The 15648-nt window shown below is 33.7% G+C and overlaps 1 protein-coding gene across 1 annotated transcript in view; it reads left to right on the top strand.

Annotated features, from left to right (window-relative positions):
* The window catches only part of TMPRSS15 (transmembrane serine protease 15), a 53428-nt gene that overhangs the window by 11173 nt on the left and 26607 nt on the right, over positions 1-15648 (top strand). The window contains exons 9-15 of the mRNA XM_072356038.1: positions 6408-6516; positions 8651-8760; positions 9989-10126; positions 11817-11966; positions 14154-14256; positions 14688-14838; positions 15318-15459. Of these exons, the coding sequence (XP_072212139.1) occupies positions 6408-6516; positions 8651-8760; positions 9989-10126; positions 11817-11966; positions 14154-14256; positions 14688-14838; positions 15318-15459 (903 nt within the window). The remainder of the gene's footprint in view (positions 1-6407; positions 6517-8650; positions 8761-9988; positions 10127-11816; positions 11967-14153; positions 14257-14687; positions 14839-15317; positions 15460-15648) is intronic.

Below are 15648 nucleotides of genomic sequence, written 5' to 3'. Positions count from 1 at the left end.
AATCTCATGTGAAGTTGTGTGCTAGTAATATCAAATATGTTCTTTCCAAAAGCAAGCATTGAATCACATTATCCATTACCAGAAGTTACTTACTGTCATATTCAGAGTCAGAAGAGAGGTTTATCTTTTAATTCCATCATTAAAAATATCAACATAAAAATACTACTAACAGATTTTCACTATACACTAGATATACTTTGGTTTGGTGATATTCTATCTTACAATACCTTATAAAGACAATGTATTCTCCTTGCTAATCATCTCCTCTCTGTCACTAGATAATTGGCTTTTGCTTTGTGCATAGAAAAATTAGGCAAGAACTAAGCTGATATGCCAGATCCCATTGTAAAGTTTCGGGAGTAACATTAGCTGTAAAGCATCTGTTTGGCTTCTCTTGGTAAAATCTCCTATGCTTCAACTAAAAATGTACTCTCTAAACTAAGGATATCCTGAATTTAGTTTTTATTTAGATTTTATTATTATTATTATTGTAATGCATTTTTAGTAAAATTATAAAGTAAATTAAAAGACAGTTGAAATTTGCTCTTTGTGAAATGAGTAGACACAGCTAAGGATTCAGAGAGGTTGTAACTGTTCATACTGAACAGAGAGGATTTTTTTCATTTTAGTGGTTACAAACATGTCAATTGGCAACCTTCTTGAAAGTCTGGGTACTGCTCTATCAGAAAAGTTGTATTCTGTGGGTCTGTATCTCACATGAAGGGCCATCAACTCTCTCCTGCCTCCACGTCCTCAGGCTTAGATGGTATGGCAGAGGTGTCCTGTAGCAGCATTTTGCAGGCAGAACAGTTGAGTGTGACTCCTGTTATGGCACCTTTTGTTGGCCATCTATTTCTATCTTGTTACACTGGGTGCTAAGAAATGGGACTGTCACAAAAAATTTAAGTTGCTGGCACCACAGTGAGAAATGCAAGATGATAATTTGTAGCACGTCCAGAGAAGGGCAACAAAGCTGGTAAAGGGTTTGGAGCACATTTCTTTTGGGGAGCAGCTGAGGGATCTGGGATTGTTTAGTCTGGAGAAGAGGAAACTCAGGGGAGACCTTATCAGTCGCTAAAACTCCCTTAAGGAAGGTTGTATTGAGGTGGGGATTGGCCTCTTCTCCCAGATGATAGCAATAAGACAACAGGGAGTGGCCTCAAGTTGTGCCTTGGAGAAAAACTTCTTCTCCAAAAAAATGGTGGTGCATTGGAACAGGATGCTCAGGGAGGTGGTGGGATCTCCACCCCTGGAAGTGCTCAAGAACCATGTAGATATAGTACTGAGGGACATGGTTTAGTGGGCAATAGTGGTGATGGGCAGACAGCTGCACTACATAATCTTAGATTCTATGGTTCTATGATGTGAACATTTTTACAGATAGTTCTAGGTGACCCTGTGTGAGGAGGGCGTTGGACAAGATTCATCCATCCAATCTCAACTATTCTATGATTCTGTGAAAATCTTACAACCAAAAAATTACATCCTTCACCCTTACCTAATTTTCCCGAGGTGCTTTTTTTGTGTTTGTTTGTTTGTTTGTTTGTTTCTGTTTTGGTTTGGTTTGGTTTTATTATTTTTATATTTTTTTTCTGAAAACTGTCAAATTTTACCAAGGAGTCTATTACTGTGTACAAAAATGCAGCTTTTTGATGAGGAGGCACATTTGCTAATGGCTATGTTGCTCTTCACAGTCTCAGCTCTAGCATTTTCTTGCAAAGAAAACTTTTTAATGTCCTGGTAGATGCTGGAACAAATAGCTCCCTGAGGTGTTATTTAGAAAATACAGTTTGGTACTAGAGGATTCTGGAAAACTTATTTCAGTTCTGCTGTGAAAAAATATTTCTGATCTCTCCTGGGTTAAGTGGTGGAGTCAGTCTGGCCTAAACTCTCAGAAATATGTGAAATGCTGAACTCTGATTTAAAAACAAAGAAGCAAACAAAGGATCAATATTTTTAAGAATTTTTGTACACTCATTACAAGCCTGTTTTTGAAGGATGCTGGCATGCTGACTCCTGTCAGTAGCAGAATCTCCCTCAGACCAAAATGTTAATTGCAGACCAGTTTGTTACCTACACTTTTCTGACTGCAGCCAGCTGAGAAGGGAGACAGTAAAAACTCTGGGGAAACTGTCCTTCCAAATACTTTGAATATCCATTGAAAAACATCAAAATCTCTATTTTTCTTAACAGCTGCATCCAGCTGCTTGATCAGTTATGAGGAGGTCACTCTACACTGGGGGAATCTGAAGGTCCTAAAGTAGCTACTTCAGGGGTTGGAACAGCACAACACCAAAGAGTTATTCAGTCATTCATTTCTACTGAGTTTCTACTGAGAAGGGGGTTTGGTTTTGATATTTTGGTGAGGTTTGTTGTCTGGTTTTTTTATTGTGAACATTGCTAAATTAAAAAGTGAAGGTCTTTATAATTGTTAATAATCAGTAATATTAGTATCATAAAAATTAATCTTTTTGGCTACTGTGAATGATTAGATTCAAATTTATAAGTTTTGCTCATATTTTATGAAAGTCATTACAACCTGTCATTATTACCTGTTATAGATGTGAATTTAATTGATATTTATTGATATTCATTCAATTGAAGTCAAAGTTATGCACACATGACTCAGTAGTGCCCTGAAGGCTGCAATGTAGTTTAAGGTATGAAAAGTGCTTGAGCAGAGTTTTTCACCTGAGGCACAGCCTCTTATGCACAGAGCTTTTGTATATGATTTGCATCTGTCCCTAACTCTCTGCCACACAGAAATTGTGAGTACCCCGTTCCTTTTGACTGAACATATTATTTCTTGATCATAGCCACATTTCACCAGCTGCTAACAAACATGCACAACTGATCTAAACATTTCAGAATATGAATGCAATTTCAAATAGGCAGAAATCATGAAAGAAATAAGTTGTACTTATGGCTCACTTCAGTGATCTGGATGGGCTGGTCCTATTCGTTTTTACTGGTGCCTGTCATTTCCAAGCAATTCATTCAGTTGCCATTAGATTGGTAGTTTCAGTTCACAGCCTTACAGAAATACAGTTCTGGCTGAAGGGCAAATGGTTGTTCCATAATGCTTATTTTACATTCTCAGTCTAAAACTTATCCACCTTAAAACCTGAGTTTTCTAAATTATATATTTAGATTTCTTAGCAGACTTTGCAAAACTAGTGGATCAAATGGCAATAAGCCATATGCATATTTGGGATACCTGCCAACATTTGTAACTCTTTGATATTTCATTTATGTTACATCCCTAAAGTAGATTAGTACAGTCATATAAAAGATAAAATTATCTAGATTTTCAGAAGTACTTCAGTGTCTTACAAAGAGATTTATAGCTGTTACATGACTCTTAGAAAATACTCTTATAAAGAGTATAAAGAGTACTAACAAGTACTCTTTCACACAATGGAGTCACAACTCTTTAAAAAAACTTTTGTATTTCCATGCTGATGATTTTTGTCACGTACTTCTGAGTTTATAATAAATTCGTAGTTTTAAAATATAGGATTTGAGGAGGATATTTAATATTCTTTTCTGTGTATTAAACAGAATTCAGGAATGTTCAAGATTATCAGAAAATGAACACCTTCATTCTTTGCATTTATTGATGAAAATTATCTTGAAAGGTTTCTTTCTGGCTCTGCAATGGAGTGCAGCAACAAAAGGCCATTGGAAAAGTACAGTTAGCAATTTCAATGAAAGGGTCTCTAGAGAAATGCAGAAGTCTGAACAGCATCTATTAATAATAGCCTGCAATGATGAAAAGCAGCCATATAGTATGAGTATAAGGAAAAAGAGACTGGAGTCTGAGCCCAGGAGCTGTTTCACTGTGCAGACTCTCATCTCAATTACTATATGTCTAGGCTAACATTTTGTGATTACCTACCTCACAACATTACTAGAGTATTGAAAGTGATCAATCATATGCAAGACAGGAAGTAATATACTAACCTTTGCAGAGAAAGGGCCTGTCAAATGAAATCTGAGGACTTGATTTCACCAGTTCAGGGAGCTTCTCCCTGGAATACAAGGATAACGGGATTAAGCCCTCCTAATACACCCTGTATACCACATGAATAAACAAAAATGGACAGAGATATGTCAGGAAGCAGTGAAAGTAATGCCTATAAAATACGTCTTCTGTCTCATTAGCAGAACAGCCAAGGCTTGTCTGAGGTCTCCAGGAAAAGGGAAAGGTGTAATTATTCGCTACTCTGCCAGTTTCTTCCCCCAGCTGCAACCTCCCTGCAATGTGGAAGCACTAGGACCATCATCAGGTTCTTCCTGAGGGCTTCCAGCTACCTTCCTGGTCATTCCAGAGATGCCAAGCATTTAGTATTCCTTGACAGTGGAGAGCAACTTAAGAGCTTTTGACTTTATCTCTCTGTCCTGTTTCAGGTTATTCAGTATGTCTTAGGAGGTATGAAGAAACAGGAAAAGAAAACAAAGAACAGAAAGTAATTGTTGAGAAGAACAATGTGTAGTCATTATCACATCAAGTAGGGAATTCTACTTCACATTGTTTGTTACTACTTCATTTATTATCTTGCACTGCCTTTCCCTTTCTTTGTTCACGGTATTCTATTATTTCTTTCAATTCTTTCCTGTGTTCCTCACACCTGTTGGTTTCCACTTGGTGACTGCATGTGGAATTATGTATGTTAACACCTGAAATTCATCGGAGGAGTATAGTCAAAGTTTTATTCAGCTATAACTGAAAGCTAAGCTAGTAGATGTTAAGTTTTTTAAATGTCTACGTTAAATATCTTGCTTAATAATTTCTTCTTTCCCTTTAGTATTTATATTTTATAAATACTGACTCTGGAGTGATATCCATACTATTTTCTCCGTCCTTCAAGTTAAAAAAAAAAAAAAAAAAAAAAAAATGTTGTACATTTTAGCACATTAGTGAAGACAGGGAATATACATATTCAAATGGACAGAAAAAGTAATTCTATGCCTGCTCCAAAACTTTAGTCATGCCTGATTAGAAGATTATACAGAATAGTAAATTTCTTTCATAGACCTACTTTCTCCATGTATTTAAGACCACACTTGCTCTGGTTTTCTCCCAAAGACCACAAGGATTGCAAAATGGAACATGCTAACGAGTTTCTATCGTAGCTTATTCTTGAGTCCTGTCATTATTAGTGAAATTCATTCTACATGGCATTTATTAACATAGTATGACTGAACTTGACAGAAACAAAGCCTGATTTTTATGTTGTGTTTGCTGCAGTGATAGTCAGAAAGAATTTTACACTTATCGAATGAACAGGCAAGGAGTACTGATTTATCATTTTATGTTATCATTTCCCAGAGGAGAACTACAGTCAATAAAATTTCCATTTAATTTTCAATATGATTGATTATTCATAATTTGAATAGCCATAGGTGTGATTTCATTTCTGATGTTAATGAAAAACTATATCTAATTTCTGGTTATCAGCCTCAAATTGATGAACTTGTCCTTTACCTCTTCAGCTAATAATGTATTCTACTGATTATAGCATTATTTGAAAGCTCTTTGATGCTTTTGTAAAAACTGAAGGAAAACCGTCCTCAGATGGAATCTTTGCATCATGTTCAATGAGGTGCAGCCGAGGTTTCAACAGTGTTTCATTGTGTTTAGAAATGAAATAACTCTGCATGGGTTAAAGTTTCCAGTCCTGTGGAAGCTTAAAAATATGATCTTTTTAACTAACTGATTTTTAAACTGAGCATACATTAAATGTAATAGCAACAGCAAAACTATAAAACCGATAGAAATATTTTGAAAAAAATACATCGTAATGAGGTTTGGCTTAGATTAATGAACTTGGTTGCTGACAGGATAGAGAATATCCACTTAGCAATTTGAGTAATTAGTAATATGTAAGGTAAGGAATCAGGGAGCTCATAAAGGCAGAGAAGGCAATGTCAACCATATCCCTTCTTGATATTACTAACATGATATCAGATTGTTTCTGATAATCCAGACATGTTATCCTCATTTTAAACAGCAGTAGATAGGAACTACTAAGACAAGATACACTTTCTTTAAAAATGTAGAAAGTAAAATGAAAGACATTTGAATTAATCAGATGCTGCTGCAGGTTATTAATTAGACTGATTGATTTAGACTAGTTTGGATTAGTTGTGTTGTCTCTAATGTAATTAAAATGTCTATAATATTGTAGTACTTTGAGATTAAATAATCACAGGAATTTGAAATGGGATTGGGGTGGGAATGTGTTTTAGTTTATCTTTTCATTCTTGCTTGCAAGGTATTTTCTCTATATATTTTTCTATTTTTCTATAGTTGTAAACTGATATTTAAGGTCACTATCCCTTTGACGCTGCTTCCATTTTTTCAGATGGAATTTTGACAAATGTTCTTCATTATATTTTTACAGCTACGATTTGTGATGGAAAATTCATGCTGACTGATTCCTCTGGGTCTTTTCACTCTATGAATTATCCAAAACCATATAATGCAAATATTGTTTGCCAGTGGATTATACTGTAAGCCATATTCTGACGATTTTCTACCTAACATTTGTTCAATTATGAGGTGATATTGTTTCCCCTCTCTATATATCAACCCTCTGTCATTTGTTTGTATTCTCAAATACCATGGCATTGAAAATATGAAATAGCACTTTCTCCTTTGTATTCACACAGTTTTTCTTTAAAAACTTACAGACCCAAAACCAACACTAATAATGACAGTTATTATGTATGATATTGATAAATCTGCTGTGCTGCATCTATGTACAGGAATGTATTTGTAAGCTAACAAAAAATCATACAACTCAATATAATTGCAATGCATATATTATAGTATATAGGAGCCTTTAGTTACTAACTTCAGAAGACATCACTATTTTTAAAAAGTGGTTTTCAAGAATTCCCATCATTTAGGGGTGCAAAGTTCAATTGAAAATTATTTGTATTTGAGGTCCTAATTCATCTAGGAATATTTTAAAAGTTCACATATATCATTAAACAGCACCATAACACAAAAGCTCTCAGCAAAGGAGGTGGAATTTGTTTAATCAAGCATATACACCTACAGGGATGGGCAGCTACTTTACTTTGACACTCCAGGTTCTCTTTAGAGCTCAGGGAGAAAGGTAGTTATAGTATGTGATAAATCTCATCCTAAAGTACACACCTAAAATAAGACAGGTGATTAGAAGTCTGAAGATTCCAAAATCCTCAGAATGATTGCCAGTTCAGAAGTTACTGAACTGAGAGGCAGTGATTATGCTGATGGCTTTATACTAAGAACCATTCTTTGACTCTGAGAAGTATTAGTTTGGTAAAAGAGTTTCAAAAGAGATTAAGGAAATACTTTAAAAATTGGATAAGATTTGAAATTCTTCCTTCCAAAGGCTCCTTTGACAGCTCTAGTCTTTGAGTTCATTGAGTGCTTACATCTTCGCCTTTACACTTCTGAAAAAAGTTCTCGTTTTTCTTGTTTGATGTAATCGCTCCTTCTATTAACCTATACTTACGTCACAGAGGTTTTAGTATATAGTGTGTCATAGGAAAAGCACAAGATTGTGTAGATTTTACAGTTTCACCCCTCTAATTTTTCCATGAATGAAGAAATTTCTTTTCCTTTCAAAAGTAAGAGCAGTATGTTTAATATTTCCCTAAAATATTAGTTCCCCTTTAACTTTCAGCAAAATGTTTCACCCTTTTAAAAACAAAGAAAATTGTTTTCCAGTGGATAAACATTAAAAAAAGAAAGAAATCAAATATTTCTTAGTTCTCTATTAAGCAGTACTGATAAGTACCAGCAGATTGCTGTTAAAAAAAAAAAAAAAAAAAAAAAAATCTTTACTGTCTCTCTCAATTCTAGAAAATAACAAATGATGATATAAGAATCTGATTGTAATAGCATGATAACACTGCTTTACCATTAATATATCTATTTAAATATAGGTTATTAAATGGATATATTTTCTGTAAAAAACAAAATACAGCAATATTTACACTTTTGCTAAAATAAATGCTTTTAAACTTACTGGGTGATTATTAGATTTGATAACATATTCTCAAACAATGTTTTTGAGATCCTCAAATCTTCATGTAAATTTAAAGAGACATTTAAAAAAATGCCTCTAATGATAAAATAGGATTTACGAGAAGGATTTACATCCATCTCTTCTGAAAGATTTTGATGTCTTACTATTCATACTGATATTGATATTGATATTCATATTGATACCATCACACTACTTCTCTGACTTAGAGAATTCTGCCTGAGCATCTAGATATTATTTATCAGTAATGTATTCAAAAGTGATTTAGAATTAATGAAACATAGAGTAAAAAAATGACTGTCCAACTGAATATTCTCAATTTTTAAAAGATTCAGTTTCTAAAATATACTTGACTCCAGTGAGTTTAGAAATACCTCTACTTTTACAAAAGATCAATGCTCTATTAACTCTGCAATTCTACAAACTAGGAGTTAGTCAAATAGCTAATGTTAATTACCAATCTTGATTGACATTATTTGAACTGTTTTCTGAACTGAATGTTATTCAAGCATACAGCGAATTTGTTACATTATATATATATATATATTTATTTTTTTTTTTGAAAGTATTATTTTTTCTGGTTTATGCTTCTGTTTTCATCTTAGTGTGCCTCAAGGATTATCCATTAAGGTGAACTTCACTTCTTTTGATACAGAACAGTTTATGGACAACTTAAATATTTTTGAAGGTATAGGACAAAACAAGACTTTAAGAGGTAAAGTTATTTTTCAGCTAATGTTACTTTCCCATTAATTGAATTCAAGTAGTAAAAGGTTTCAAACTGAAAAAAATAAATAAATTAAAAATTGCACATGTATGTTTAAGTGAAAGAAAGAATGAATTTGTGTAGAGCTTTCCTTTTAAAGCTGATCTCAATATACTTAACCATTCTTATGCAATAGACAGATAAATGCTTGCCTAACATGTAAGAAACAACCATTTTTTAAAGGTCTTATCTGAGCAATGTAAATACCTTGACCGTTACCATGATTCTTTAATGTCATCCATAGTGACATTAAAATAAGTCATTTAAACTGAAGCTGATGGGATGAGTACTGTGGTACTCTCTGCAAATTATTATATGTGTGGTATTACTAACTCAGCTCTGGATATCGATAGTGAAGATTCTGAAGGTATATAATTAATTTCTCTCTGTATTTTATTTTGGAAAACTAGGTTTCTGCCCATTTTTCACTAGACTCAGTTTATCCAGCTGAATTCCATCACAGACGGAATACGTGTACTTGAAGATAAATATCTAGATCCAAAATCCTTCTCTAAGTCAGACATATCTTAATTATGTATTCCATTTTGGAAGCAGGGAGAGAATGGGAATGTGAAGTAGTGAAAGACACGGAGTACAGAAAAGAGAAACAATACTCCTTCAATACTGCTCTGAATATAAATCCACTTTAGGATTTAAATTTCTGTGGGAGAGATTGCTTCAGTAATACTATTTGCAGGAATGTTAACTTCCACATTTTGAAAGGCTGCTGTGAGAGTGACTGGTAATAGTGTGATGATGTAAAGATAATCTTAAAGATTGTCCTTCAGCTGGTTTTGTAAAATATTGCAGTTAAAGGGTACATTTCCAGTAGACTCTACATTTAAATAAATAAAATAATTTTATATTAATTTCAAAATTTCTCCTCAAATGTCTGTAAGCGTATGTACTAATTACTAAACTGTGAAAGTATAGATAACAAATATATACAGTATTGTTAGTACAGAGTTTTAGAGTGCATATCTGTACATCTTGAGAAAATTTGCAGCACAATAAACATGTTTACGAGATCTATGAGGATTTTGAATATCTTATAGACAGGATCACAGTACAGGAGAGAGCACTCTAAAATTCAGAAGAGCTTTTATCATAACAGTGCTGTGGATTTCATTATACATGGGATTGATTTCTTTCTGACTGATTTTCTCTCTGTTTTCAGCTTCTCTCTCAGGATCTAATCCTGAGACAGTTCACATTTTTTCTCATGAGGTTACAGTCAGGTTTACATCTGATTATTCTGGAAACTACAATGGCTTTAATGCAATATACACTGCTTTTAATGCAAGTGAACTAAAAAGTAAGTGTTCTTTTTTGTTGTCACTGTTGTTGTGGTAGTCTGCATTGCCTGATGAGATTATATTTTCAGTTTTATGAAATGGAAATGGAGAGATAAGCAGTATTTTCTAGCCTTGGTCCTTCACCTTGGCCCACACTGGGAAATTTCATCTTTTTTTACAGATCATATAATTGATCTCAGAATGACTGTCTACAGTCATACGGGCCTGGATCTAGCAATAGGGAGTTGACTTACAATGCTTGTGCTGATAAAATAAAAGAACAAAACTATGGATATATTTCCTTAAGATTCCATTAGGCAAGTTTTTTCACTAGCAAACACAGTGTGATCACTACTGCTAATCATTACTTTGTTATCTCTAGGCAATACCTGTTCTCTGGGGTTTCTTGTGTCCTATCTCGTTGCCACAAATAGCAGTCCCAAGTGGTAAAACAAATCATTAAGGAAAATACCGCTTCAGTGAATAGATATTGGGAAAAATAAATAAATAAATAAAAATAAAAATAAATAAAAAAAATCCAGATGTAATAAGTCTTCAGTGACAAAATGCAACAATACAACTCATGCTCTGATGTACCTTAGTAGTTGTTAAAAAACTAGATGTGTGATGTGGATTTTTAAGTGAAGATTTCTTCAGCTGCTAAATTTTGGGTAGAAATGAATAGGGAATGTAACTAGAGAGGGGTATGCTGCAGAAGACACTTCCAAGGTGTTACTAAATTCTTGTCATGTGGGCTGATTTGGAAATCAAGGTGCCATGAAAAGACACAGAGCAAATTGTGGGAAGTAATGTCTTTCTGTATGATCAAAGAAGGAGCATTCCTGGTGCATGAAGAACATTACTTACATATTGAGCACATAGCTGGTGGCTCTGATAGGAAGCACTTTTAGCTGGAGCAGCCTGAATTGTGGCTAAGAGTCTTGTTCATCCGCCACTTATTGGCAAAGGATTAGGAAAGAAGTTTGATGAAGGAGTGCAGCCTTCAGGCCACCCTCAATGGCAATGAGCTGTTGACAGTAAAAAATAAACATTTCAGTGAGTAATGATTTTTCTTAGAAGAGCGTCACCATGGGATCCAATTTTCAAACACATTTGAAAATTTGTCACTTACTCTTATGTAAATCTGAGAAAATATTTAATATATTTGTCTGTCACGGTTTAACCTAAAGTCTACCTGCACCTGTGACAGGGGAAATAGACGGCCTGCAGGGCTGCTATCCCAAAAGGAAAAGGGAAAAAGGGAAAAGGAAAATAAATACAGCGGCAACGATCTAAGGAGGCACACTTATTTACTGAATACTATATCAGAATACAGAATAACACAGTGTAATACAATATAATTGGAATTAAGGCTAATGAATCAAGTAAAATAGGTGAGAGTGAGTCCCGAAACTGAGAGGCCTACTGTAACTCTAGGCGAAACGGCTGGAACGCTCCCACACGGCTCCCCCCTGGCTGGCAAGGTCCAAGAGAGCGAGTCCAGCACTGAAGTGAGATTATATAGAGTTCGTGTCATATGACTGACCGTGATGTTCTCTGGGACATTCAGTCTTCTTTTGTGAGCAGCACATTCGTCAAAATTATCCATGCTTTATCATGATGTTATGATGTGGAATACTGAGAGCAAAATTACAAAATTGCAAAACCATGACATTGTCATTTTCATTTACTAGAGCTTCTTATTAACAGATTTTGAGAGAGTCAGTTGCACTTTTGAAGATGGCTTTTGTTACTGGATACAAGATTTAGATGATGATTTAGACTGGGAAAGACATCAGGGTCCTACCTTTCCCTTTATGAGTGGTCCTGATTTTGATCATACATTTGGAAATGTGTCAGGTAAGGTCAAATACGAATTGCCTTCAGATTAAAAGGAAAAGCTAATTTTATCTTATAAGTCTAAGTTGTTTTCTTTAGAGAGGATGCAATTTTATTCTGCCATAAAAATGATTCAGAGTTATCAGACAAAAAGGTTTATGCTACTCATTTTCATCTTGTATAAGTAACCAAAACCAAAACTAAAAAATAAATTAAACATATGAAGTGATTAAAGTATGAGGTATTAAGGACTTTTAATGCTGTTTGAAGTCCAAGGAAGATATTTCTATTTTACAATAGTGCTGTAGGTAAAAAGATTCCTTCTTTACCTTAAAGGGAAGAAAAAATATATTATTCTTTTACCGAAACTACGTTTTCATCCTTGTCTACATCATGACAATCATAGAATATGTTTTATTTAAAAAAGGTAGATCTGTGTGGTATATAGGGCTTCTTTGTTCCTAGTTGCAATAATACACCAGACACACTAATTTTCAACACACATATGCACAACAAACTCCAGGAACATCAATGGCAAAATAACTTTATCAAAAGAGAGATCATATCATAATACTGACAGGAGTTTGAATGAATACCATGAGTGCTTTTTCAGAAATTGGATCCAGAAGTTTTTCTAGTTCAACAGGCAAACAAACAATCTAACTAAACTGATTGGTCAGCCCAACTAAAAGTAGTTAATGCAATTTGGACTTCACGATCACCATATGTATGCTATGTAAGTCAAATAAATTATGCAGTGACAAGTATCTGGAAAAATTGCAGGTTACTCTGGCAAAAGTTACTCACAGGAAAAGAAAAACATAATTCATCATGTTATTGTATACAAATTATTCCCCTCTTTGCGTAAATGAACATTTTCTAAATGTAATATTTACTTACCGAGACATTTGACAATGACTTCCGTCTGTCTTGACAATGCTAATACATTCTAGATGTTTACTCTTTCACTTTCATAGGTCTAAGCTGATGTATATAACATTTCTATATATGTTGTTAATTTTCTTTTAAATATTAATATTTCTAGTAGTTCTATTTGAAATAAAAACGTAAACTGCAGTGTTAATCTCTAGGTATTTCATAGGCTATGTACTTTTGTTTTGCTGCTCTATATTTTTTGCTGCAAACAGAGGTATTAAAATATCCTTAACAAGCCTCAAAACCAAACCATAATACTTATGACCTCCATTAGAAATTATTTATTTTGGTTAGATTAGGCTTAAAGTTCATTTCGCTTTTTGTTCACGTCCGATTTTGTTACACAGCATTATACTTCATTAAAATATGATACATGCAATGTAAAAAACATTCTAACAGCAGAAGTGCTAATGGAAAAAGCCATTCATTACTCGACAAGTTTTCCCAAATTGAATCAGAATGCTCAGAAAATTGATGTAATAAAGACAGAGGGCTGTCATTTTGGCTATATAAAGACATTTTCTAAATAAGAATGCCACTCTTATTGCCTGAAATCTGGATACCATTTGTCTTTTGATCTATGATTTTCTAATGCAACATTTTGTGTGTTTGTGTTTGTGTATGTGTGTTGAATCTTCTAGCTAATCTGAGGGTATAAATAACAATGTGGTATAATGTACATTAATTATAACTATTTGAAAATTCTATGTAATTGTTTGTGTATCTAGGTATTAGCTAGGTATGAGGATAGGTAGAATAAAATCTGAAATTGCAGCCAAGATTTCAATAAGGGAAAAGTCTTATTTTAGGCCTTTGTCTCTGTTTAGTTGTTGTTTATTTTACTTTTCTGTGATAAAACACAATGATTCTGTAACCTGGCCTTATATTATATTTCCGTATTGCAACACCGGGAAATTCTTCCACAAAGTCACAATGCCAAACAGAATGACATCTTTATAAACTAAGCAGAAATCACTCAAATTAATACCTAATTTTACTGAAGAAAATGCAGGTCTCCCAGGAAGCTTAGAAGGGTTGGTTAGTTTCTCATTTCATGCCTAGTTCTCAGGACCACGCAACAAGCTTAAAAGTTCATTTTAATGTTGTTGACTGTTCACTTCTACTGTGTCAGGGATATTTCAGTGCATTAGAAATTCTTGTGCTTGATACTATTAATATTACTTTTTAATAGAAAAACAAAACAAAAAACACCTTGCTCTTGTTTGAAAAAAGAAAGTTTGGTATTGTCTACAGTGTGCTCTTATATTGCAGGATTCTATATTTCAACACCCACAGGACTCGGAGTTCAAGAAGGAAGAGTTCGAATTCAAAGTTTGCCTTTGATCTCTTCAGATCCATCTTGTCTAAGTTTTTGGTAGTGCTACATAATCTCTACATATTACATTTAGATCCCAAACATATATTTCTTTTAAAAATAAAACCAAATAATATTTTCATATATATTAGTTCAAGTCAGTGGACTAACCTACATCTCTTTAAACTTCCATGACCAGTCTTAACTTCTGAAACTTACTCCATTATAGGCGTGAGTCTTGCAGTTAGCTTTGATGTATTCTTTTTCACCCCATACCCAGCATTTATTTCTACACAGAAGTATAAAAGAATCCATGAAATATTTTTGTCAGAAAGCTTAACTAAGTACCCACAGAAAATGTGGTGAAATACCAAGTAAAACTTTCAGTTTTAATCATGACAAATGAAACTCCAAACATTAAAAAGTTAGATATTACTCCACAAACTTTCATTTTGCTCTAAAAATAGAAAACTTTCCTTTTACTCCTCTAGGTATTACATGTACAGTCCTAACATTTACCGTTTATGCGTTAGCATAAGAAGTGAATATGGTCTGGAAAAGATAATTTTCCAGAAAGAAGGAAACTATGGGGAAAAATGGATTTATGGACAAATAACTTTAAATGAAACATCTGATTTTAAGGTTTGTTAAACATTTAGACTTATTGATGTAGTTTTCTTTAATTGATGTCAATTTTGTTCCAAATGAACCTAATGATCCATGTCTCGAAATTTATTTTATCAGTATTTTTTAAGTCTTATCTTGCTATAATAGATTTTATCAATGCAAAAACACTATCAGAAAGATGCATTCACTGCCCAAGGAAATGTATATATCTGTGACCTGGCTGCATCACATTTCTAGCAAATGTGTGTCCTGGGACCTCAAGAACAGAGTTATAATACTTTACTTAGACATACTCTATACCTATGCCATACACATTAAAGACAACAAAATGTCTTTTTCACAAATGCTTTGGCAGCAGGATTTCTTTAAGTACATATATAGTAAAACACAGTAATGAACATCAGATAAATTGCAGTTTTTAATGTAGATAAGCCATAAGATCATAAGGTTTTGATTGGTAAGTGATACAGAATGTTGTGTATCAAAAATTCCAGGTTATATTTGATGCCTTTACAAGAATTGCTCCAAGTGAGATTGCCTTGGATGATATTAGCCTGACAGAGGGAAAGTGTAATGAAAGCAATTATGTAGAGCCAACTGCATTTCCAGTTACCACTACAACAGCTTCAGTTCCCAGTAAGTAAATACAAAACTACTGATGATAATTATTTCTTACTCCTGTATTTGTGTTTCTGTGACTCAAAATCTGCTGTAAGCTCCCTACAGCTTTAAAAAATTCTCCAACATTATAAAATTAACTTCAAGATAGTTGTTAGGCTTGCTGCTCATGACTCCATTCATAGCAATAGAATTGGCAGATTCACA

Source organism: Excalfactoria chinensis, chromosome 1 (genome assembly GCF_039878825.1).
Source record: "Excalfactoria chinensis isolate bCotChi1 chromosome 1, bCotChi1.hap2, whole genome shotgun sequence".
Lineage (NCBI taxonomy): Eukaryota > Metazoa > Chordata > Aves > Galliformes > Phasianidae > Excalfactoria > Excalfactoria chinensis.
The sequence above is the reverse complement of the archived record's forward strand: the minus strand, read 5'-3'. Positions and strand labels throughout refer to the sequence as shown.